General features: G+C 39.3%; 1 protein-coding gene across 1 annotated transcript in view; it reads right to left on the bottom strand.

Moving 5' to 3' along the window:
• TUB (TUB bipartite transcription factor) overlaps nt 1-27,042 on the bottom strand; it is a 75,736-nt gene that overhangs the window by 12,984 nt on the left and 35,710 nt on the right. The window contains 5 exon segments of the mRNA XM_037402031.1: nt 566-678; nt 1,244-1,435; nt 2,320-2,441; nt 7,028-7,195; nt 18,284-18,418. Coding sequence (XP_037257928.1) covers nt 566-678; nt 1,244-1,435; nt 2,320-2,441; nt 7,028-7,195; nt 18,284-18,418 — 730 coding nt within the window.

Below are 27,042 nucleotides of genomic sequence, written 5' to 3'. Positions count from 1 at the left end.
AGGCAAATGGCAATTAGTAGCACAGTCCCTTTCCTCAGGCACAGACGAGCTAAACAGACATTGAGAGGCTCCACATAGGTATCAACAACAGACTGACGTATGATGTATGACAGACAGAAAAGAAACATGTGCTTCTGAAAGAATTCCACTACTTTTAAACAACTCTAATTAGGACCTTAAGAAACAGGCAAAACCAAAGAGATTTTAAGATTGTGTATCAGAAAGAATTTCCATTCCAAAGTATTTAATATCAATAGTGCTAGACACAATCTACTCATGCACTTCTGAAAATCTCATTAAGGTAAGTTGTGCTCATACACCCTTGAGAATTGGGCCTTTGAGCATTTAAGAGCTTCAGTCCTGCTGACTTTTAATAAAATGTGATCTTGTAAGTACTTGAGAAGTTTTGAAAACATGCCTTGGATACTGGTGAACTTTAAGACCATTATCACATCATGCAGTCAAGCCTCTAATTAACAAGTCATGGTGGCTTACAGGCTTCCTAATTTTAAATGACCTTTATTTATCTTATATAAAGAAAATTTTTAGTTGTATCAGTGTTTACCTCAGTTTTCCAATAAAACTCTCTCCACCCCGAGACAGGTCAGTTGGGTCTATGGAGATGAGGTAATTAGAGGTTTTACTCTTCTTTCGCTTCCGTCCAGCTAACAGAAACACCTAAGCAGTGCAAAAAAAATAAAAATTCTAGAATGCCAAAGGGGTTAGCACACACCACTTCCTGCCTTGATATAAAGAAACCATAGGCAATTTTTCTGTCTTCCAGCATCATTAGCTAAGTAACAGAAGGCCTCCTGGGACTTCGCAAAACCAGATAAAAATCTGGAAAGGAAAAGTGATTTCTCAACCACCCAGTCTATTATTTATGGTTTAAATAATTCAACTCAATCTATTTTGTAAAATGTTTTAAGTTGCTCTGGCTCTTCTCATTGAATAGAAAATAGGTGGGTTTAGGCCACAGAATGCAGAGAACCCCAACTGCTGGCTGTCACATAAAGGTGCCGTGCATGGATTATTTAAGGCCAAAGATTAGTCATATGAAGAAAGGCAATAGTATTGCTCTGTTCTACGGGTTTGCTTTTGGAAGACTGTAGGGCAGATGTCAATGAAACTGAAAATACATTCAAAGTATAGGATTATATTTGCTTTATAAGATTTCTTCAGATTTTTAGTAATATTTTTATATTCAGATGCAACTGGTATGCCATTCAAGTTATTTTATGACCTTTTTACCGTGCTCCCTTTCCAAGTGGAGGTAATAAGTAGGGTACATCCCTCGGTCCATTCCCTTCTTGTCTCTTGTGATTCTGCATTTGACAGTGACACCCTGTGGAGCAGGTCTTACGGCAAATTCCTCCAGGTCACCAACATCTATGAGAGGCTCATTTGTGGAAGGACTGGGGGCTGAGGCCGCTTCCTAAAACAGTAAACAAAACTCAGGTTTCCTCAACTCTGATTTGCAAGGTTGTTAAGTACAAAGGAATCACATTTCATAGAAGCTGCACTTTAAAAAAATAAACCCAATGGTCATACTGTCTTCCCCATTCTGATTCCTCAGCAGCCTCGAAGGCAGCTTATCAAGCTAAGGATCTCTCCCCATCCAATTGGTCAAGCTCTTGGCTACCAAAGGCCTAGGGAGCAGTTCTCTGTGCCACAGATGCTCAGCGTACAGACACACTGACAAAGCAGAACAGGGTGGCGGCACAGGCAGACTGCTATGTTACAATGCAAACCCTGGCTCACACCTTCCCATCTCACCACACTTCTTTTTGCTGAAAGGCCATACCCAAGGACAGTGATGGCCTTTGATGAAAGGAAGAAATGGGATACAGAGAGACAGGTTAGGCTAGAAAGAGATGTAACAGCAACGAGAAGTAAGTGCAGTATGTAAGAGTGGGGCACCATCAACTGGTTTAGCAAAAGCTTGTGATTTAGAAGATCTGAACAAGCTGAAGTCTTATTTTATGTTCAGATGGTAGCAGCGAGAACACAAAAATGCTCAGAAAAGGGCAACAGAAACAAAAGATCCTTTGGAGCACCTGCAAGCGGTAGAAAGGTAAATATTTACTGTTTACCTTTCTCTTCATTCAAGTTCAGACAATATTTGCTATTCTTTTCTCCAAGTCATTGTTTTTATTGCTTGCTCCTATAAACCCAGAGAGCTATCACAGTAAATCACCTTGGAGATACGTTAGTGCATATTAAAAACAAAACAGGAAAGCCAGGCCTATCCTGACTGCACTCTGAAATCACGCAGTACCTAGCAGCCTGCAGGGTCCTTCTTTGGCACTCACTCCCTACCTTGTTGGATTTTTTGCTTGTGGCAGAACCAGGCCTGGTGTTACTGTTTAACTGTGAAGAACTAGAGCTGTCTTCATCTTCCTCATCCTCTTCCTCATCAAAATTCATGCTGCTTGAAATGCCTGAGGAGAAAGCAGCGCACTTGTATGAAATACTAATATATTAAAGCTGTTCATACTTGCTGTAAAACATCACTTAGTATACTGTTGCACCCTGAGGCTCACAGGTGAGAGAGGGTGTGTGTGAAGGGGTTCACCATGCAAGACAGCATACAAATATGTGGGTGAGACAGCACCTGTCCCAAGCAGCCAAAACAGCAAGTGAGAAAGGAAGTATGGTTTCCATTCCACAGAGAGGATCGAGTTCCCCAGTGATACAGGAGCAAAACTCAGTTAGGAATTAAATTCAGATCTTCTTCATCCAATCAAGTACTTCAAGCATAACACAAAAACCTGAAACTGGAGCCCAGTGGACAACTTACCACAGCCACTTGGAAACCTTAACAATTAAAATACAAGCCCTTCTACAACATCCTTTTAACTGTTCCTATGTGATCTGATGAAGAGCAGATCTTAGACTGAGAAGAAACATTCACATCAAGGAAATGTTCTCATGCATATTTATTTCATGTAAAAAACAGTATCAGCGCAGGCCAAAAGGAACTGCTTTACAACACTTAAAAATTTGACTTTACAAGAATCTGAAACCTCACACATTTCAAAGGGAAACACAACTTTGAACATCAAACAGGACTTAGCAGCAGAAAGCATCAATGGTGGGACACTTGCCAGGCCTAGTTTTTCAAGGAGTATCATGCAGATGAAGCCACCCTGCATTCAGGTTCAAACTCTTAAGTTCCACATATTAGAGGCTAACTACACAAATTTTTTTCCTAAACAAAACCCCCACAAAAAACCACAATAAATGAAAACACCTGGTCCAGAATTTCCACTATTGGTAAGTCCAATGTAGAAGGATAAACAAAATGCAAAGATTCCCAGAGCCAAGCAGCATCGGCATAATTAACTTTTTCCTTCTGTACTTACCAGGAACATGATCCAGGGCGACAAGACTGGATTGGGAGGTGGAAGAGGACCAGGATGTATTTGCATGGGGATCTGGGAAAGGAAAAGATCCATGGGCTTGATTCTGCAAACCCTTAATTGAGCGAATGAGCCTAAGTGGCCAACAGGACTCAGCAGAGGGCTAAAGGCTTACTGGATGGGGCCATAATGCTGCTGCCTGAATTCTCAGTTATGGACATTTTATCTTTCTGCACAATCAAATTCACACCTTCTACCTGCTGTCACCTTCTCTTTTAATATTTTGAATAAAGTCCAAAAGCTCTGGATCACAGAGTGGAACCTTCAAAAAACATCACCCACACTAAATGGCTGTGCTAGAAACCCTTCTGTGCACAAGGTGCTCTGAATGGGAGGTTTCTGGCCTACATTTGAATTCTAACACACACAAAAAAGTGACATACACAGACTGTACACAAATATTCATTCAGTAATACCAAAAAAGGTATTCAGACTCTAATTCAGATAGCCTAAATTATAACTAAATCCCTGTGCCTAGTGCATCCTCATCATCTTTCTCAGGCTCTCTAAACTGTTCTTCCGGGACTTCCAGGGATACACAGAGAGACTTTTAGCTTAGGCTTTTGGCATATGAGCTTGGTCTGCAACAAACAGAGACTGAACCAAACTACTGTACAGAAATACAAACTATAATTGCTGATACTATCAGAGATAGTAGCAGCAATGGTTTTCTTCAGTTCAAATTTTGCAACAGAAGGAGAAAAGAAAAAAGGCATTAAAATACTTCTTATTTTATTGCTGCTTCCAATAACTTCAATGCATATCCCTTTAAAATAGCTTTTGACACCAGATGCACACTGGATAATGAAACTACACCAGCATAGTAACAGTGAGTATATAAAACAGAAGCATACGCAATGCTTGTGTTCCACCCAGTTGCTCCATGAATGGTCGTGTTACCACTTCTTCAGTTCCCCTAGTCCGGACACACACCACACAGCATGACAGCAAAAAGGTTCAATAAAATCTGGTTATGCAAGGGAGGCCTGAGTTCACAGGTCAACAGATATTTTCAAAGCCTGTAGAACTCACTTATTAATCACACATTAATCACAAGCATTATTTCTTAATAATGACAAACACCTTTAAGTCAACAATGCATGGGTAATGCAGACAGTCCATCTCCCCAGCTGGCAGCTGTGCAATAAAGCCATACTTCATATGCACAGATGTAATTATTTCTACATCTGTGCTCACTATTTTGCCACCAATATTTTGGTGGTGAAAATTCCATGCCAGTCTCTGAAAAGTCTGCATTTATGACCTGTGGGGAAGAATGCTTCAGAGAGCGCCTGTTTTGTTTGTGAACCCAGAAATCAAATCTATTCCTTCCCTTAATCTCAAAACAGTTGTCACTTCAGGTGGCAAAGAAGAATTAAGACTAAATTGCTCATTCCAAGTCTTTACTGAGACATACTGGAAACTGATAAATGTACAGAAAAAATGTTCGTTCTTCAGTGTTAAAACTTACGGAATTCTGGCTCTGTCCTAGTGATTCATTTGCCAGAGAGGAAGTCTACATATTAAGACTTTGGAAATCAAAATGACGAATATTTCCCGCAGGAAGAAAATTATTCTAGTATGGCAATTTCCAACAGATGGAGAAATCAAAACATTTGGCATTTTCTTGTAAGTGGCATATTCTTTTCACACTCAGGTAGCCTATAACCTCTTGTCTTGTAACAGAATTTGACTCACTGGGGAAGCAGAGACACATGCTGAGCGGCTTCTCTCCACAAAGTTAGTGTCAAAGAGTAGAATGGACACAGGTCAGGGCTACGCAAATCTGACAGGACTCAGCCTTTCCCATTAGGCCAGCTAACATTTATCTCTCTGCTCTTCTCCTTATGCTCCTATTCCAGGCAAGAGGAGGACTGACGGGAGACAGCAATTCTAAATGCTTTTCAGACCAACGGGTACATGGCAGTAAGGGCATGCCACAAGCAGTGAAGTGGCAGAGCGGCAGTGGGAATCCAGATGAAAAGCTCTAGCTCTACATAAAGTTTCCCATGAATATTGGGATACTCCTAACTTTCTAACAAGCCTCTTCTGCTGGTATCAAGTGGCAAACCATACACACATAGTAAAAATATTTTATGGAGATGCTGATAGTTGCTGTCTTGTCTTAATACTTCTCTGTGTCTCACAGAGCATAGCTCTGTTAATAAAAATAAGCAAACCTCCACATTCGCATTTAAAAAAAGGTTCCCCCCTGCCCCAAGCTGAAGCATACTAGTGGTCTACTCTTAGCAGAATCTGTTTGGATCAGGAGTATACTCAGACCTGGTAAGAAAAGGTCAAACCATATATTTAAGAATATCAAGCAACAAAGCAAAACAAAACCAAATCAAAACAAAAAAACCTCACCCACTGCTTTTATTTTAAAAAAATGAACAAAAAATTGGAGAGAATAAAAATATATCTTAACCTGGAAAAAACTTCAAATATAGAAATGATCCTCAGAGTAAAAATCCCAGTGCTCTGACCTAATTTGAGAAGTCTGTTGATAGTTTTAAATCAATCAGCTTTAGTAAGTAGTGAGCCTGATGATTAAATATTCTGAGCCATGGTCTAAGGCAACACAATCACCACACAGATCAGAACTTGTTAGTCATGCCAACACCCCTCCGACTCAAATGCCCAGGAAATACCGCACTTGGAGAAAATCTGCCCGTTTCAGTTGAAGTTGCTCACATCTGCAGAGTAACGTCCCAGAAAAAATGAATCTTAGTGAGAACTGCTCTGCAGACAAGAGGCGGGTATTTAGGTATGAATAGTCTTTTCTAGATGAGTCAAGTTTGCACTTACATTTTGCTCTTTATACACAAAGAGTTTATTCTTAAAGCATCAGAGCACTCTTGGCTTGAGCCATCTTTGCTTCAAAAGCTGTACACTGAAGAAGAACAACTCCAAAGCAAATGCCTTCAGAAAAAGCTTTGTGAGAATGTTAAGGTATTTTTTTTTCCTTCCTACAGTTAATGTCTAATGAGATATAACAACAGTGCAGGAAGGAAGGGACAGATGCATGAATGTGTACATACACAAGCTATCTCCCAAATCATGCATGCCTCCAGGAGAAAAAAAATATTTCAGAACATTTGAGGACTATGCATGGTGGGAAGTGCTGCAGAATACACAGTGCTATAATTCTCACCTCCGCAGACATGAACACACATTATGAAAACATGAACAATGTTTAACTGACAACACAACTAAAATTAATATTCTAGTTTGAATGTTACTATTTTGTACTCTCTTTTTAACCCTCAAGTAAGTGATTTCCAGGGTTGTATAATATAAAAATGTGAACAGATGGATATGAGCATTAGCATCTGCCTGGTACCTTAATAGCAGCACTGCACTGCAGATGGGAAAGCCGCATCCCTAAGAGCCTGGAGAGCTCTTGTTCCTTGGGACAAAAGAGAACTATTTTTTACTTTTCCCCCCCCCCCAAGATAATAGAATAGAGTCTAACAGGCTCTGAGGAGAAGAAACACAGAGTAGCAGTCTCTGCTTAGGCTAGGGCTAAGAGTAAGGATAGGAAAAAGGAGTCCGTGTACATCAAGCAAGCAATAATAACAACGAAGGCAGCTTTGGCTACTTACCTTTTTTCTGCATCGCTGTTCGAAGATCTTGTTTGCTTTGCTGTTGTTGGCCACTAGCCATTTTTTCTCCATCATCTTCATCATGGCTAGACCGTCCAACAGTGAGAATCTGCACGTGACTTCCTATCTTCTGAACATTATCTTGAAAAGCTGCTGGGCCATCAATCCCTGTCAAACAATAGCAAAAGCCTTAGTTGTCTTTGTGTCAAGAAGTTACTGAGTTGCTCGCTAACAAAAAGCATCTTTTCCAAGAATCAGAAATCAGAGGTCACATTTCTAAACTTAAACAAGACTAAACTAGCTTCCAAGGCAAACATCTTACTTCCCACATACTGCACTAGAGAATCTCCAAGAAGTGATCAGGATTTCACTGTTGCCCTCCTCACCCCCCAATGCACCAGAAACACTAAAAACTAAACAGAAAAGAACTTCACTAGAGAGGACTGACAAAGAAAACCGATGCAGGTCTCATAAGTCCAGAAACATAAGCCTGAGTCCTAGATTATGCCATGTCCCCTAATAAACAACACTGCTATTATGAATTGATGCTTTGAAATCTTGAAAATTCACAAGTCAATCTAGTAGTACATACAACAGGAAGAGCAGCATGTTAACAAGCATAAATATGCCTACTGAGTTAGTAAATTGCTGTACAGTTAAAACATCACAGTGGAACCATAAAGTAGATAATACATATTCCCTGGAACCTCCATCCTCTGAGATGTTCAAATCCCAACCAGGCACAGTCCCAGGCAACCTGCTCCGAGCAGGGATGTGGGACTAGACGGTGCCCAGAAGGTGCCTTCCAGTCTCAGCCATGCTGTGGTTCTGTGGCTTCTGATGACAGCCAGAAAGAACCTGTTTACCTCCTTGCAGCTGTAAATCACCTCTGAAGACAGAAAAATGAAAAAATGTGTGTTCTTATCACAACCTAACTTTTTTTTTTCTTCAGGACAGCAAGTTAAATCATCAGATTACAAATGTACTTCAGCTTTTAGTTAAGATTTAGTGCTGGTATATATTACTAAATAAGCTATATAAAAATGCACTTTTGTACCAATAAAAATGGTAATATTATCATGTACAGATACACTAAATACGTAAGCCTGTATACTGTTGCTGTTCTGAATTTTTTGTTACTAAGCAAGCAACACTGTGGAGAATTAGCAAGCATTACAAAGAGCTAGTTCAATAAAAGACTATGATGCTTCTCACACCAAACAGAGCTGAATGCATCCTGTAGTGACTGGGATTTTTTCAGACTGTGATCTCCAAGAATACAATTTCAACCCGCTTTGCCAGCAGCTGTCAACTTGCATTAAAGACAACTGGATTACACATTTAGCATGCTTAGCTGTACTTTGCCGTACTTGCTGCACTGCCACTGCGATATGAAGCTTAAGTGGAAAAGAGTGGCCCACACCCTCAGGATCAGGAACAGCACTGGCTGTGCAACTACCTAACAAGATGCAGTCTAACACTGCAGAAGTATTAAATTCACAGAGTTCAAGACCACAAGGATTTATTGACTCATCTGTATCACACAGACTCTTATCTGGCAACTTCCGCACAAACCCTGTAAATTCTGATTTACTGAAAGTAAAACTAATAACAACTAACAATAAATAAAACAATCTGTCCACTGAACCCTGAAGGACTAAATAAAGTCCATGGAAATGTTTCTCTCATCTTGGTGGGGTGGCAATTTCAGGCAGAAGCTCTGTGTGATGCAGAATGAACAGTGTAATTTCCTATGTTGCAGGTGTAATACAGCAACAAACAGAATAGCATTTTTCTTAAAAGTTATCTCAGGATAAGCACTACAGTAATGGTGCTCCAGAACAGACAGGTAGCTGCTCAAATCCACTCTGGTATTTTTAACAGCTTTAACCACACTAACCATTATCATTAGAGTGGCTGCCTAAAGTTAGATTCTTACCTTAATACTCTTAATGCCTTAACAAATTCAAAGGTGTTAAGCATCCATGAGTTTAACAAGATGCTCGTACCTCATGTGTATCTATCTAGTTCCTTATTAAGCTTTGGACAATACAAACCTAATTTTGACAACCCGTTTCAAAAGGAACAAAACACCTTAATTATTCTTCTTCAAAGCAGAGACTGATCTGCAGCAAATGAAACGCCTTTGACAGCATTAGACATTGCACTGAGACTCTTTTTTCTGATGCCTGCAGAACATTTGCGCTCACATCCCGTGTTGTCAGGAACATCACGTATTATTAAGCGTTAGGACAAAGGCTACACTGGCAGGTCACACTTTCAGAGAAGAAAAATCAATTTCAGTATTCTGAAGAGTGTATCACTGGTAGAGTGTGTTATTAAGCAGTACGAATGGTTCCACTAGTGACCCCATTTAAGGGAATGGAAGATATAGCCAGACGAGGGGGGGGGGGGGGGGGGGGGGGAGCAGGGAAAGAACCTCTGGTGCATTAGAATACTGTAGATGGTTCGTGGCAAATGCAACACTATTTAATATTTGTATAGTACATCTTTGTAGCTATATATGTATGTGTAAAATGGTATTAAATGCAAGCATACATTTCTTTTTCCTGTATCATGAGATATAATTGTATCTTTGCAAGTCACAGTTCAAAAGGCAGTTTTACTATTAACTACCTAATGTCTGAAAACACTTCCAAGCTTTTGTAATTGTGATACTCAAGGTGGATCTCTCCGGGTGTTCTCACTTTCTTTGCCTAGCTGACTCCTTTTCACCCACTTACTGGAAGGATGGTTCACTGTGCAATAAAACAAACCATTCATGTCTATAGTTACCAGCTTCCCTGTTTAAGGACAGGGTCAAAAGAGGCAAAGAAGCTGAGTGGGCTCTGCCAAAAAGAAAGTCTTTATTGCTACACTCAGTGTTTTCTACAGCTTTTACCAAAAATTAGGTAGAAAAAAACCCAACAGAGATGTCCTGGAACACCTGCTAAGAAGAAGAGGGAATTTCTGAGAGGCAGTGAAGGAGGGCAGGGAGGAAAGAGGGAGATCAAAACAACCCCCGGAGTACCAGTCCCTTCAGTAAAGGCCTTCTGGTAAACTTTGACATGGCCACGTCTCAGATGAAACCCAGAGGTACCAGAAATGAAAACAAAGAAATAATGAAAAAAAAGCAACAGAAAATTGGCATTCATTGGTGTTTCCATCCTATAAACTAGTATTTAGCAATGCCTGTATTCTGTTAGCACCTAAAATCTTCTAGACAATATTTATAAATACAGTATCATGCTCTTACAAGCTGGTAATCTAAACTAGCACATAGAATGTTTTTATAACCTGAATTAATCTAAATTCTAAGAAATTCAAAATACATTAGGTGGATATGCACTTAAGTTTGATCTCAGGTATGAGATTTTTAGATAGGATTTTTTTTCTTCTGCTTCAACCACACAAAATGTTAATTACCTACACCCCTCAAAAAAAAAAAAAATTAAAAAAAATCACAAGATCCAGGTCTGGAATGAGGTGACAGAGAAAAAGGTATGGGGAAAAATAAAGGACAGAACTGCTACCGAAAGCCTTGGAAAAGGAATAAAGTTGCAAATCTTGCTTAGTGTTTATGAGGCATAAGAAACAAATCTAAGCTTTTGTGCCTTCTATACCACACTATGCCTGTTTGAAACTTCAGCTTCTAAAGGATGGACCAACAACCCAAAATCCATTCAGTCTCCCTGGATTTAGTAACAACAATGTATTTCAATGATATGAAGTTGAGACCTTGTTTTATTGTTCCAATCCAGCAATTAAAGGAAATATCTTAATGTAAGGGTCACCAGGCATACATTTCTCTACCCCACATGCCCAGCAGCTTTCTGCTGAACCACTTCCAACAAATTTGGTATGTCCTATAGATAGATACTAAAATGAATATGGATGAGCCATCTCAGTTCTACTAGATGTAGTTATCAAATTTCTTTCTGATGAACAAGTACAGACTGCATGGGATGGCAGCTACAGACCCTGAAGTACATCCCTCCTCCTTGGTCCTACAGATCTAGAGGTCCTTTTGGGGTGTTTTTTCCTTCTCCCACAACAGCACTAGTAGAGCATGACAAGTGCAGTTCTGGCTATCCATTTGATACCCATGCATTTTTGTTTCAGCTTCACAATCTTCCAAAATTATTTTTTCAGGAACGAAATACAACTTCCTAACCCTATTTGCAAGTGGGAAACTAAGGGTATAGTCATGCTGAACGCAAGTCTTAGATGTTCAATAGTCCTGTCTAAACCCAGAATCTGTAACAGATTAGGTCCAAGTGGAACTTCCTCTCAAAACTGGATAGAAATTGAGCATTTCTAGACACCCCATCAGAGAAATTCTCAAAGTCATCACAGTCTAATGACTCTATAATACTACAGTAGAATACCAACATTAAAGAGGATAGGGCAGAACTGCAATTTTGATTACTTCATTGCTCCAGAGATAATCAAGAAAGAGTATTTAAATTTTTAAGGGACAATGGGGTAAGGGGAGAAGGTCAAATGGGAGGAAAAGAGTACATACTACTGAGCTTTGTATGACCAGGGAAAGCTCAGAGAGGCCGCTGATACATGTGGCCACTACTTCTAGATGAGCACAAGACCAAACATGAGGAAAGATTTTGCTATCTGACAGTAGTGCACGATGCACTATGGTAGTCTTGAAAAAATCAGTTACAGATTAAATATATGGCAAACTACCCAGCAGCAAATTACAGGCATAAGCATAGTGAGTCAGCTCTCCAAAACATTATTTAAGTATTTAACTATATACTACATGAATCCCCAGTAATTGGATCTTGCAGGAAAAGAATTTAATTGTATTTATACACATCATGTTCCTTTCTGCATGCATTTATACATGCAAACATTTTGCTGTGAAAAGATTTTCAGCAAATGTTATTTCCTCTTAGTTTTTAAATGAACTCTTAAGTACAGGAAAGAATGATTAACTGATTATTCACAGAGAGTCTTTACTACTCCTAAGACACCATGAAAAGACAGATTTCTAAATTATTTGAAAATAATGGTTACAATAAATTAAGAATTTCTTCATAGGACATCTTCAAACTAAGAAAGAAACTAAAAAGGAAGTTATCATACATCAGAGAGAACTAACTGAGCTCAGTGACTGAACAGCAAATGAGATTACGTATCAGGAAAGGAACATAGCATAGAAAACAAGTATTTCTGTCCCTACTTTACCAATGAGGAACTGCAGGACACAAAGATTCTTGTCATTTTATAAAGCATTTAAGACACAAATTCAACACATGAAGTCAGGCATATTGCTCACAGACTAAGTTTTAAGAATGCTTAAGCCCTTTGCAGACCAGATCTGAAGAGCTGACCGAGGTCAGGCAAGAGGTCCCTGGAAGAGAAAATCTCAAGCCACATTTTCTGAGCTCAGTTACATCAACAAGGGTTCTACAAGTATGTCCTTCCTCTACAAACACGCTGACAGCAAACGCAGGCACACTAGATATTTTATATTTTTTTTTTAAATCTTCTTGTATGTGCCTTCATAGGCAAGATACCAGGTTGGATAAGCCACCGGGTCCAACACAGAATTCATACCCACATGGGTAACACCCAAGGCTGTGGCCAGCAGCAACGCTGCAATTGCAACTGTTCTTCAGAAGCACTGCTATTCAGAAGCTGCTCTTCCTCCCAAATTAGGGATGGCAGCATGACCCTTCAAAGGCCAGCTGGCCTCCTCCGAGGTCAAAGACAGGGAGTCTGTCCTCAGAGAAATCTGTTCCTGTTAGACTGACAGCAGAACAAATAAAGAGTTTTGTCCTTTAAAGAACTTGGCTTAAAGCAAACCCTGCTTCCGCTTCTATTGTCTCAAGTGATACACGTTTGAAACTAGAAAGACAAAACAACAGTTGATTATGTTTTTTTGAATTCTGCATTCCTCAAGAAGTGTGACCACTGGGTATAATAATTTACCTCCAGAACAGTGGAACAAGAAAGTAGTATTTCACTCCCTCTCCCTCCCTCTCTCAATCAGATGAACCTATCCTCAAAAGGAATTAACTGAAAAACCAGAATATTTAAAGGAGGGAAAAGCATTTTTTGAGTCTATTTTTGAGGACTATTGTAGCTGTCAGTATTTTGTAAGCCATTTCCTAGTACATGGCTGTTCTCACAGGGGCTGCACATCCACTGATATGGGTTCCAGCAACTGCAAAATCACAAAGGGATTTGTTTATGGGGAAAGGGGGCGAAGAGAAATTTTTTTTAGGAAAGGACAGCTGGAGGTGATTTAGTCCAAACTTCCATCAAAACAAGGGCTACTGCTAAGACCAGACCAGGACACCAAAAGGAAGTGCTTGAGCACCAAGCTCTACATTCACTTTGACGAAATCTAGAAAACTGTAGCAGGAACTGTACTTTCATAAATCTCTATCCTGAGGAGGCCAGAATGAATTCTTCACAATCTAGTTCACGTGTTGCCAAAGCACAGCCTGAAAGGGTTCTCAGATCTAGAAATAACAGGACTTTTCTTGGTGGAAACTCACTTATTGTTCCTCCTACCCTTTCTCTTTAATGCACAAAGAAGCTGAGATAAATCTACTCCACATGAACTTCCCTCCCCTTGTCAGAAAGGAAGTGTTACAGTGAGAAATGATGCTTCTTATCCAACAAATGGTGCTGCTTTCTTAAGTCAGCCAGCATTAATGCAGTTGCTTGTTACATATAAAAATGGGACAGGATGCACAAATCAAAACAGACAGACAGGCGTGAAAGGGAGAAAAGAAACACAGAAGCAGCAAACCAAATCAAAACGTGAAATAGCCATCCTGGCAGAAAAAGCGCTGTGTCTCAGAGCAGCTCATTTGCTTTCTGACTCTCATAAGGACAGCAGGGAATACTCAACATGCTATAGACTTTAAACGTACAACATAAAAGAAAAATTGCTGGGAAGGTATTATTTGACCATTTAAACACATCCATATTCCTTGTTTCAGTGACAAAAATCTTCATTTATATAGCCCACGGCAGCGAGTGAACCAGTGCAGTTCAGAGCAGGGTTCTCCTAGAATGTACTTACATGCCAGAAGTGCAAGATTGCTAGGAAAAACACTCAGAAATAGACAAAGAAACAACAACATCAACTTTTCACAGAATGATTCCTGAATTCTCATATTAGATTTCACTTTGAATTAACTCCTTGCTTTGCATGGTCTTCTGGGGCTTTTTTAAAGGTTGTGGTTTTATGTTCCTGTTTGGCTTTGCCCCATTCATTGCACATAGCCAAAAAAGCACTTTATCCAGTATATTTATTGATTTCTTCACAACCCTGGGGGGGGGACATCCAACCAAACACAAAAACCCACACCACTATGTACCTGTGATACTTTTTCAAAGAATCATCAAGGTATTTGATATCTAAAGATGCTCTGGTTTTGTATTTTTAACACTATGTAGGGTGCATACTTTTCATAGGTTCCTGCTGCAACTATGTTCACTTGTTTGCATTATTTTTCTGTGGAACTATCTAGCAACACTGTACACTAATTTCAGTAATATCCTTCATCACGCCTTACTAGCATCACAAATCAAATCAGAATTTGATCCACTGTCTTCCCTGGAAGGACAACCCTTTTTTCAACAAACAAAATTCATTTGTTGCATTTTGGGGTTTTTTCCAATATTGAATATATCATGTCAAACAATAAACTGGGAGAACTTTCAAAAATACCAGTTTAATGAGCTAAGCTAATACAAAATGTTATCAGTTTACTGCATTTTCTTACTGCCTCACAAAATGATGTTTCTTTTTAAAAATAGGCACAGGATATACTGGATACCACCATTAAGAATGTAATGCAAGAAATAATCACAGATTTTGAAAAAAAATTGCTAAATACCACACACTAGCCATCACAGAACCACAAAACATGCTGACCCCTACCTTGAGAAGCACAAGCAGTGCTACGTGAGCAATTAGCCACATTCCTTTTCTTGCCTTATGTCAGCATAACCTCATTAAACCTAGTATTTCCCTTGTGTTTGTCTTTAGAACATTGTTCTGATCATAGTTTCGTCATTCTTGGAGCCACTTAAAAAAGCAGCACACATCTAAGACCAGAGTACAATCATTATACTACAGCTTCAAGAGCAATTCATGTATAATTCAATTTATTTTTTTCTCTGAATTAGCTTATTATTCACAGGATCTGGTCTAAAGGTTTTTTTCTTAAAGCACAGAGAGCTTGGCTATGCTTACAGAGGTGATGCTCACTATAGCTAAATACTAACAGAAACCTTGAAAATGCTATTTTAGCATGTAAAGTGCATTCACCCCGCTGGTTTACAGGACATACAAAGGTTACAGTCAGTAGTCAGAGTGGAGACAAAACCTGAAGCAATTGAAAAGCTGAAAGCAGAACCTAAACCTGCCAAGATTTGGTCAAATTACCAATGAACTTCCTCACACAAAATCTCTTGTGTCACAAAACGGTATAAAACCATTTACCCTTCATCCATTTTCATTGGTTAGATCTTAAGTTATTAGCAAAACCATTCAATATTATTATAAAATCTTTTCTTAAAACTCACATTCACTCTTAGAAGTAACTGAAAAATTGACATAAGCTCCACTCAGGGTTCTGCAACCACTTCCATTTTCTTCATTCTTAAGTAACACAACTTAGCTATGTCTCTAGTGGATTGATCAGTAAAATACCTCTGGAATTTTAAAGTTGCATTCAGTTTTACTTTTTTATCCAATAACAAAATATTTTGCAGCTTCAATAAGGATGCAAGACTGGAAATCCAGTTACAATCCCCTGCAAACCCTCCACATTTACAATATTATCAAAGGTAAACTAGGTATGATTCCAAGGGTGAAACTATACATGAAGGAACAGTTAAATACCAGTATCTGGAAAAAAGTAGATGAGCTGGATGAGAAGGGACTACGTGTATGCTCTGAACATGCTTTAAGTGACAGGGATATTGCTTCTGATTTGTTATTAATCATTAGCATAAACTCCAGGAGAGGAGACACTCATAATGTGTGATGAGCAGCACCTCCACTTCATGGAAAAGTACGTAAGATGCAATTGATGGGCAAATGCTGAAGGCCAGGGAAGACTACACATAGCATAGCAGGATGAGCACTAAGAATTGCAGCAGAAGCAGAGGTTTCTACAGCTGACAATACTAGTTTCCAACACATAGAGCAGTATCAGCATGCCAAAGTTCTCAGTCTACATAAAGTGACATTACTTTTACTGACACAACTTGCTTCTATTAAAATATGCCAACATTTGCCTGTCTGGGGAATTTTTCAGAAAATGAATAAAAATATTAATCGCATATGAGAAAAATACGAGGTGTTTCCTGCTATGAAATAATAAAAACCTGTGCAATTCCTTCACAGTAAGCACACACTGCCTACACCTAGCAAGCAAGTTCTCAGAGAGCCACCCAGCAAGGGCAGCCCTCAGCATGCATGTGAGCAGTGTCTGCAGAACAGCCCTGCAATCACACACTCCAACAAGGACTGCTTCTTGCTAGGTGCCTCACTAGCCTGCAGCTAGAATTTTGTTCACAGAGTATTTCAGCCAGGCGCTCATCAGAAAACTACCTAGAAGACATGTGAACGTGTACGCATGTTTGCTGTTACACAGTGCAAATTTCTCAAACCAAACGTGCTGTAATTGACCAGCACAGTATCTCAAGTTCTGAGCACAGTACAGATACAGACAGCCCATAAAGGCAAAACGGGCACTACATGAGATGAAACAGAGCCTCACGGTTATGCAGTAACTATTATTTAAGTACTACCCCCACACAATGCTCATTCAAAAGAATGCCTAAGACAGGCTTTCTTTTAAACTAGTAAACGAATTTTTGCTCTTCAGCAAGAGGTAATTCAAAATAAAATTTGGCATCTGTATTCCTATGCTGGAGTGGCATCATTTTTACATTAAATTGAGAAACATTAGCTTCCTCTTCACTCATTTGGCCAACAATGTTTATATTCAGTTAATTTCAGCTTTGACTTTTACTTATTAAGGCTAAGTATTGACACACCATCTTTCTTTCAAATACATGAATGAAGTCTTCACCTCGGGGCCAGACTCTAAAGCCTATCTAACCTAGGGCTTTCTTTGCAGCCAGAAGGACCACAGACGTAAGAGACGCTGGAGAGTCAGATCTCAAGAATTAAGCTGCAGTATGTAAAGGATGTGTAAAGGATTTTGATAAGGTAGGCTCAAGGCCTGCAAAATCCTTACAGATAAGCCCCAATACTCTTGACCTCAGTAATTACCCTTATTAGTCACTGCTATCTTTAAATAGACTCGTCAAGGCTAGACAGTTTTCTTACTTAAGCAATAATGGAGAGACTGCTGGACACACAAGAATACAGTACAGTCCAGGCAGGACAGTATTACAGTGGCTTTATCCAAGAACTGCAAATTATTGGAAAGGTATTTATTTCATTAGTCATTTGATATCAGCTAAAAAGAAACTGTATGTTGTACAAACCCTCTCTCTTTCTGTGAGTGTGCATGTATACACACACACATATACAAAATTTTAATACTTCTAAAGTAGCTCGTTACTTCTTCCATCTAGTCGAAGTAGCTCAAATGGTAAATGTAATAATGGCAATGTCATTTTTACCTACCCTTTTGTCATTATCAGTAGTATATTTTTTTGTCTACCTAATCTTACCCAAAGCCACTGCTGAAAATTTTCCATACAAACGCTTCCCGTGTGTCAGCCAAGTGGGACAGAGTAACACTGAAGTAACAACTTGAAGAACCCCTTTGAGGATGTTCTCCCAGTTTTGTTGAAATGATTTTCTAAATGCCCACTTAACCTCCAATTTGTATCATTTAAAGCTCAGTAAGAGTCTGGACAGAAATGAATGCAATTTAAGACTGTTTCTCCAAATTACATTACATGAAGATAGCCTAACATCCCACAGTGGTGTAAAATGGGTCTCATTTCTGTAACGCTGCAGGAAAACACCAGCATCTTTCCACCAGTACCTTTGTCCTCCTCTGCAATTCGAACACTCTCCTTTGGAAAAGACTCAGTTTACAAATTTTAGCCCTCCTTCACCCCCAGGCTGTACATGTCGAGACAAGACCAAGTCACTCACATTTTCCAATCTCATACAAATTTCAAGAAATTACTTTTAGGCGATTTTCAGAAATTCAAATAAACAAAAAAACAAAGAGGTATTTTGCAGTCAATTCAACATCTGGCATTTAGCCGCATGCAGCTAACCTTTGTGTTTCCCTTTTTTCTCTTTTCTGGTGCTGCCAGTCTGACAACTCGCAGCTGCTGCCTTGGTTTTTTTAGTTGGTTTCGGAGCTTGGGCATCCACTACCACTTTTACATCTTCCTGTTCGGCCTCCTGCACTGCTTGAGAGATTCAGGGTACCCCACCAAAAACAAAAACGGAGAGAAAGAAGAGAGAAACAGAAAGAGAGGAGAGATTGAATTGAGAACACTGTGAAGGCATAAAAGGGTAAGCAGACATAGCAGAGTTTTTTTGGTATTTCAGACAATTCATGCAGAGAGGAAAGTCAAATAAAACAGAATTTACACAGCTACAGTAAAAACCTGGAAGTATTAGTTTAGTTGGGATGTATTTCTGAACTTTTGCCTCCTTCCAATAATATATCAGCTCCGAACTTTCAGGCCAAAAGTGACACCAGAATATTAATGTGTTGGTGAGCTATTCTAGGAAGCACTTTTGCTCATGGTAAAGTTCTGCCAGACTGATCATCAGCAGTGGCAGCAAGAAGGCAGAAAAATTTTATTTAGACTTTGTGTAGTGCCTATGCTTAAAGCTACATCCTAACCCTGTAAACAAGGAATCATCGGAAGGTTATTTTCAGAACACATCTTGCACAACTCTACATAACACAGTATGACAAGGAGAATGGCCGTGCATTTTATGTTGAAACTGTACACAAGCAGAAATTAAAAACTCCTCCTACTTTGTAACATACACAAATTAATTCTTTAGAAGTCTCAACATAATATGCATGGCATAAACTTTGAATGTCAGCATAATTCATGCAATGCTAGTTGTTTTCAAAGTAAAAAGGGGCTTTACAATTTTCTAAAAGCATGACACACTTTGAGGTCAATCTTTATTCTGGCCAGGCAAAGCCTTGAAGTGAAATAATATTGAGTTTACAAAGGCATAAAACCAATTACCTTTGTGAAATACATAAAGCAATCATCAAACTTCACACCCCAAACAAAACAACCTGTAGGTGGGCACTGAGGGATTTTGGTGCCAGCTGCTGGTCACAGTTAATTGCTAAGCCCCACTGGCTTCACGTGGTGACTGTGGTTTACCTCAGAGGAGTATCACCCTGGCACCTGGGGCCTCCCACCATCACTTCCTTTTTCCCCAAACTAAAATGCTTTCTTTAAAAGGATAAAAAGAGTCCATTAAGAGACCTTACTGGAGAGAACTGGCCACCCATAAAATTAATTTTTAAATATCCTGACAAACTTCATAAACCCCCAAAGACCAAAAGATGGTCAACGATGTGTGGACTGCCAGTTATCTCTCTTTGAAGATGGAAGTCCTCCCCAGGCTTCTGGTCTGTGAGGCAACTTTCTTGTTTACCAAATCCTTCATGCGCATGAATAGGAGTAGAAACACCAAGGAGATTCTCTAAAGGAGTAAGATGACGGGTTTAACCATGTCTGTGAAGACTGTAGTTTACAAACCTACAGTTACGCTCCTCAGCACAGCAATCTGTTATGAATAGCATTGCATTCACAGCACAATGAGCATCTGAGAAACTCAAACACATGCTCCTTTTCTCATTACGTAGAGGAACAGTTCAAGGTTTATAGAGAATATACACTGATTTAGTAGAGGAGTGACTATAAGCCCAAAGAAACAGCTGGTCACCGCCTGACCCCTCATTCCTGTCTTTATCAATCACTAATCACAAGACTGCAGTTCTTTTGCTGAGTGTAAAGGAGCACTGGATGTGAGTAAGACGTAACCAAAGGCATGAGTGCACAGGGCACCAGGGAAAATGGCACATAAAAGACAGTACACCGGGTCTTACTTCCACAGGCGTGGCAGCCTCAGACTAAGCAGAAAACCAAACAGTCCTAACTCCACAGTCTCTAAATAGGTATGATTTGCCAACCCAGCAATCTATCCTGTATCTGTGGCTCGGTCTCTCTTTAAAAACTGGAGTATGTTCTTTTAATTGTTTTAAAGATTATAATCCACATTATAATTAAATTCAGTACTTTACAAATGACCTATATTAAATGACCAGACAGTTCTTGAAATCATTTAAAAAATGACCATATTCATTCACTCAGATGAAGCATCATTTACTTGGTCCAAAGCAATGATTAATCAGCAAAGGATGAAACATTCTGACATTGTTAATTGAAAAGTTGAAGACTTACTTCACTATCTTGTCAGCCATCCTTTGAATTAACACGTAAAAGCCTGAAGCTTTTTGAATTACTTTTGTCGCATAACTTTCAGCAAGAGATACCTAATTATAAGTACAGTGATGGAGCTCTAAAGGACAGAGAAAGAAATATTTCCATTGCTTTATAAGGCAGAGAAGAAGATTTCAGTCCAGTAGCTATTTTGAGCATATACCATCACTGTTGTCTATGGTAAACAGGACTTTCAGACATAAGTAATGGAGGCTGCAAAATAAGATTTAACCCAGAAGCATGCAGATACTGCAGCTGGGTTCATGAAGGAATTGGCACAGGATTTCCTGCTTCTAATTACAGATGCTTTCCCAAGTTTTACCATTACATTTAAACCACTACCTCTAAAATAAATCCAAACCTAATCGCAAAATACCAACTCCACCACAAAATCATCTTAGTTATTAACTATTCAGCAAACAGCAGAACTCAGCTGAAGCTCATCCACTGTTTTCTCTTGTGACTGCAGATATCAAAGAAGTTATGTAGCTTTGCTACTGACTGTACAAATTCAGTTCAGGACAGTACAGAGATCCAGGGGACTTGGCTACATATTTGCATTTAAGCACAGGGTAAGCACTGGTCTCCCCTGCCCAGAAGTGCTGACCCCCACCAAATACCCGCCAGGTAAGTGCTGCCCAGGGCCAGTCAATACTTTGATCCTTGCAGAGGAGTGGGCAATGGGCCACCTTCTGAAGCCTGCCAGCTTTGCTCAGTGGGTCCAACAGGTTTACATGTGGAGCTAAGTAAAAAACACTGTTTTCTGTTTCCAGTGCCTTCTCTTACCCTGGAGAGTTGTAAGAGCCAACATTTCCAATACTCTCTGCACTCACCTGGCAGCTGGTCATTAGTGTGTGGAGCTTTGAACTCAGTGAACCAGCATTCCTAGTCTGTCTTTGCAGAGATGAAGCAATTCGTAGAAGCAATGTTTATCCCCAACCACTTTATCAGCAGATTAAATGTCTTCTCCTCTGCCCTTTACTACATCTTTGGATCACTAAGGAACAGTCTGACAAGAATTTCCCTTCTCAGCAGGTTAGGAACACCTTGAAGCAAACTCTAACCTGCATTCTCCACAGGCTCTAGACAGCCCCATAAAACAATTCACAGTTCCCTGCAAGAAAGCCTGAATAAGGAAAATGAGATAAACTGGCCTCCCTAGATAATATTGACTGATATGACAATATGATTATGTCCTTAGTTGGACATTAAAAAGTTTAAAAGAAAGGTAGGCAGTACCACAGGATAAATAAATAAAGAACCTTAAATGCAGCTATACAGGGATAGCGTTTCACAGACTTTCACTCAAAAAATGCATTAATTTCAGTACAAAGAAGATTTAGGCAACTTTTAAAATCCCTACTGATCCCTGCCTTAAACAAACCACCTTTGAAAATCTAGCCTGATACTTTGTATGCCCAACCCCAAATTATTAAAATCTTCACTTAAAAAAGCTCTACAGATTTTCCTTTTCCATTAGAATAATCTGTTTGTACTAGAATTCATATTTAGACAAGACAAAAATGGAGAAGCATATGTTGTGTTGAGACAGAATTCCAAACAGCAAATAATGCTGGACTCTCAGATCTGATGTTTCGTTCTCATTTGGACTCATAAATTGTAAGAAGTAGTTCTGAGATAAATGGCAAGCTCTCAGACAAAGCAATGACATGATTTTAATTTTAGTGTTATTCATCAATGTTCATGAAATCAAGTACTGACTACTAACCTCGATACAGTATTAGAAAAAAATACTTTGGAGGATACAGAAAAGAGCACAGATTGCAATATTAATTCAGGATCTGGGCTGAAAAGAAAAAAAGGTATTAACACAGTATGAGGTGAGTGTAGAAGGACTTGCACCAAAGCAGAGAAGGGCAGTGTCCTGGCTTTGCCTTGCATCACCAGTGGGCTGACTACTAAAAGCAGGAAAAAGAAGTCTCTCCCATGAACCAGTTCTATGTGGGAAAACACTGCATGTTACAGGGATAAAGCTACAACACAATCAAACAAAAGGATGCAATTTATAAGTAAGTGAATACTCTATGATGCAGACAAACACAGAATTGAAAAAAATAGTGAAAGATAGTTACCCATACATATTTCTATGAGTGAATGAAAATGAAAAGCGTGTTTTTCCATCTGGCCTTCATGAGAAGTTCACACAGGAAATTAGTTTCAAAGTAGCATGCAATGAAAATTCAGGAGTTTTTTTCCATTTGCATGACCATTTTCTTGATATGAGTGCTTGCACACTCTCATGAACTTAAGAGGAAGAAAGAAAAAAAATATCTATGAATCGTAACTTACCAATCTCTATCACATAAAAGTGCCATGTGCTAAAAAAAAAAAGTTTTTTGATCAGTACACTATGTGAAGAATGAACTGAGTGAAAAATCACAAAAAAATTATCATTTTAAATGGATGCATTAAAAATTTGTGCAGTCTGTCTGGAAAACACCTTCAGTAGAAAGAGGCTGAATCATATGATGAGGGATGCGAGACAAATAATTGGCTCAACTGTGTAAGGCAAATATTCATTATATTTACCAATGTCCTCTCAACTGTGAAAGTAAAATCCGGAATCAGTATCACGCAAAGAAAGATAAACTACAGTTCAGTCAGAGTATACCTTAACAAACCAACGCAAATTGGTTGTCCTTTTCTTACAGTTGCCTAAGATGGTCTTGTGTTTCACTGTAAGAATGGCTTGCTATTTTACTTTGCAAAGTTCTAGCCTTAGTGAATCGTGTTGCTTATTTGGGCTGTTGTTCATTATTACTTTATTTCATCAACTTAGATTCTCAACTGGTCTAGCATTTCTACAATCACCTCAAAGAGACTGGATTCGATCAGAAATACTCTGAAGATGGGAAAACCCACTGTATTTTACAATGCAATGGAATTTTTTCATTAGTTTTATATAGACAATTAGTTAAATACAAGGGCCTGAATTAGGCATGTTAGTTACTATTTAATCACACGCAGAGATTTGATTTCTGCTTTAAAATGGTTATAATCAAAGGTATTACCCCTGCAGCTAGTAACAGATTCCAGATGCCCAAAAGCTTACATTGCCTATAAACTCCCTATGGCTCCTTGCAGTTTACGTATAACACTGATGTGTTGACCAGGGTGATTTTATAAAGGCTAAAATACTCGTAAGTGAAAGTGAACATGAATGAGCTGAGAAAAAAGGAACAAGCATGCACGAGAGCCTGGTGCTGCCTAAGGACGTTACTAAAAGCTCACTGCTGTAAGATTTCCTCAGAAAGAACAAAGAAAGGAATTAAAGAAAAGATTCTTCATAAACCTCCCATATCTGACACTGGAGAGGGGGAAAGAGGAGAAAGCATGTAGAATGGAGGCTTAATAGCAAATTTTGGACTCTTTGGGAAAGCAGACAACTAGTAAGGAAAGCTGAAATTGTCCACAAAAAAGCTTTGCCAGGAAGATGAAGGACAAAAAGAAACTACAGAATTACGTTGTGTGTTGGGGCCCTGAGGGCACCAGTAGGCTTTAATTGCCCTAAGGAGCCTCCCTGGGGGCCTCTACCTGCACCCTGCCCATGGGATATGGCTCCCTTTCTGCCCAGCTGGGCTCTGCTGCCAGCCGGGCTGTGTGCCGCTTCCCAGCTGCCTCTCCTGCTACGCCGTAGGTAGCTCATCGGCTCCAGGGGCCCCTCATATGTACACTGCAGCCTTGCCTCCTGGCCCCATCTCCTCTCCACTCTGGAGGGCCCTGGCCCCAGTTCATCCCTTGTGCCTGGGACCACTGAGAACCCTGTTAGCAGCGGCTGGCTCTGCCCACCACGCTGAAAGCCTGTAGGGTGGTGCTCCCTGGCACAGAGATTGTCAAAGGCAGAAAATAACAGCTAGTTGTCTAGTAGCAACTAAAAGTAAACGTACTTCAAGTGGAAATTTAAAGCAAAGAGAAGGGAATTTTTCAAGCAATTTTTAAGCAATTGCCTCTAAACTTCCTTCTCAAGTCCTTCAGTACCAACAACCACAAAAAGACCTGTAAACCACCTGCTACCCGCTGCTCTCTGGTCCTTGCTGCTGGGTGAGTTTGTTTATTTTGGAAATGTACTAGTGCAGTAAGGACTGCGGATAAATCAAAAAGGTGTTTTAAAGGATGAAGGTGAAGAGACTGCGGCTGAAAGGGAGATCACAGAATATATGCTTATTGGAAATTAAGTGTTTTGCCTGCATGGTACTTGGGAGTGCTGCCTGATCTCAGTATTAATAGTCTTGAGCACAGAAAATTCCTTGCTATCTACAAAAAATAAACTAATACCATCTCATTACAAGATCAGTGGAAAACAGGAATGGCAAAACACTGTTTTGATGAATACGCAAATATATGGGTTTTTAAAGGAATGGTTAACTGATGTCACCTTATAAAGTTGACAGCTTGGTACTCATCAGACAACTCTCTCATCATTCACAGTAAAGGAGCAGAACGACACATCAAATTTAACAATCCAGACCTATGACTTGTCATCAAAAGTGTGTTCAACACACCACACAACCATTGCATCTAGATGCACTGCCAAATGTCAAAGAAAGAAAGTAAGAAAGTAATTTTGCCTTTTCACACATGGTTAATCTAAATTTCTAAATTGGAAGTTGCCATGAAAATTACTGTGAGAGTATCTAATTGAAAACATTTTTAATTTCAAGTCTTTAAAAAAAAAAAAAAAAGGCACAGCTGCAACAAAGTATGGTAATATTAATGAAAGCAGATCTGGCACTCATTCAAATCTCTGCCTTCCTCAGCGCTGTGAAAATAAAAATCGCTCCCCAATGGAAATCCACCATTTTCACAGAAATACAATTACTTTTCTCTGTAAAAATGAGCTTTTATCATTTGCATTAAATGTAATTAAATAACATAATTAAATTCTTGCAGTAACTAGTATCTCTGCATGCTACTTGGCTCCAGGAATGCTCAGTATGTATTTGCAACCCAGACTGAAAAGAACTGTACTCACAGCAGAATTCTGCAATGTCATATCAGGCTAAAATGTTTGTTCAGGTTTTCAACAAACTTCACAAAATAAGTGGTGTAGAGATATACATGAAAACAAACCAGCAGATGTGACTGTGAGGCATTACAGAATGGCAAGTGAAATTTAATAAGAACTTCAAACAAACAGGAAGCAGTATGTCCTTACGAAGGACATTGAATCAAAAATAGGCAAGAGCACAAGAAAGAGAAGACAAATTTGTAAGTGATCTCTTCTACACAGAGGGATTAAATTTATTCCAGTGAATAAATGACTGTTGTCTTTTATATACAATGTAAACTTAACCGCAATACAAAATATTGTTATTCTTATTTTGCTATTTATAATGATGAAACAGCAATGAAGTTGTATTTGGTACTGCGAGGGGCATTATTTGTAATAATAACAACTGGAGCCAAAGATCATGGAAGTGAATGGAAGGATACCTATTGCTTGAAATGGCCTGGATAATTTAGGCTCTAACCTGGAAATGTGATCCCAAACCACATTCATACCTTCATTTCAGAGCAGAGAAAGGAAAAAGAGGGAAAAAAAAAAAAGAAGACAGTGCATCCATTTTACACGAAGATTTTTTGTTACTTCCATATACTCAGCTTTGTCCCGGACTTGTCTAGAAATGCTGCCATGAAACTGTTTCTCCTATTCGTACGCCTATGTTCCTAGATGTGCAGATTGTAAAACAAGAGGTTCTGTTCCCATGAAATAGATCTCTATAATCCTTTCCAAGTAACAAAAGCAATTTCCTGCACGCTTGGTCCTACCTGATGTACAGATGCTGACAGGCAAGCACTGCACTACCACTGGCTAACACTCCAGCTCAAACTGACCACCATTGGACCAGAGTGCCAAGGGTTCACTTTATCTCAAGTTGGACTGCTCAAATTAATTTCTGTCAGTTCCCACAGATAACTCAAATACTTCTGTGGTTATTAGTTAATTAAGCATTATGCCAAAACCCAATAGGTTTTAAAAAGATATACTATGTACAAATCGTTCCCAAGCTACAGGATCTGAAAACTGTAGGTAAAATATGGGCAGGAACTGAGAAGAAATATGCTGGCTGCAGACTTGCACCCTGGTAAATTCTGCAGAGCCACTTGCTCAGTGAAAGAGCACCCATCTCCCATCTTTTTTGTCTCACAACACCTAAGAGGAATTGCTAGTAACGGTTAGCAGGGAACAGAGATACCATTGCACCTTATCAATGTGTCATCCCTCTGCTTTGAAGGTATCCAAGAAAAAATCAGTGATCCTGGCAATAATCCTCTCTGCTCTGTGGACACACTCTTTCAGCAGAATCATCTTGCTATTTATTAAACTAACAAAAAAGAAACTCAAAAAGCCCTGTACCTGCTCTGTTTCATACTGAATTGAACTGGCCCTGGCATCTTCAATCCCAAGCAATTCAAGTGTAGGAAAAGCCGCATCTATATTATCCCCTTTGTGAGCTGCCCCAGCTGAGCTCAGTCACAGCCCTTAATTAACATCCCTCCATCCTATCACATCTTAGATTTATTTG

The sequence above is a fragment of the Falco rusticolus genome, chromosome 10, assembly GCF_015220075.1.
Source record: "Falco rusticolus isolate bFalRus1 chromosome 10, bFalRus1.pri, whole genome shotgun sequence".
NCBI classification, from domain to species: domain Eukaryota; kingdom Metazoa; phylum Chordata; class Aves; order Falconiformes; family Falconidae; genus Falco; species Falco rusticolus.
This window is presented reverse-complemented; position numbering and strand designations above follow the sequence as displayed.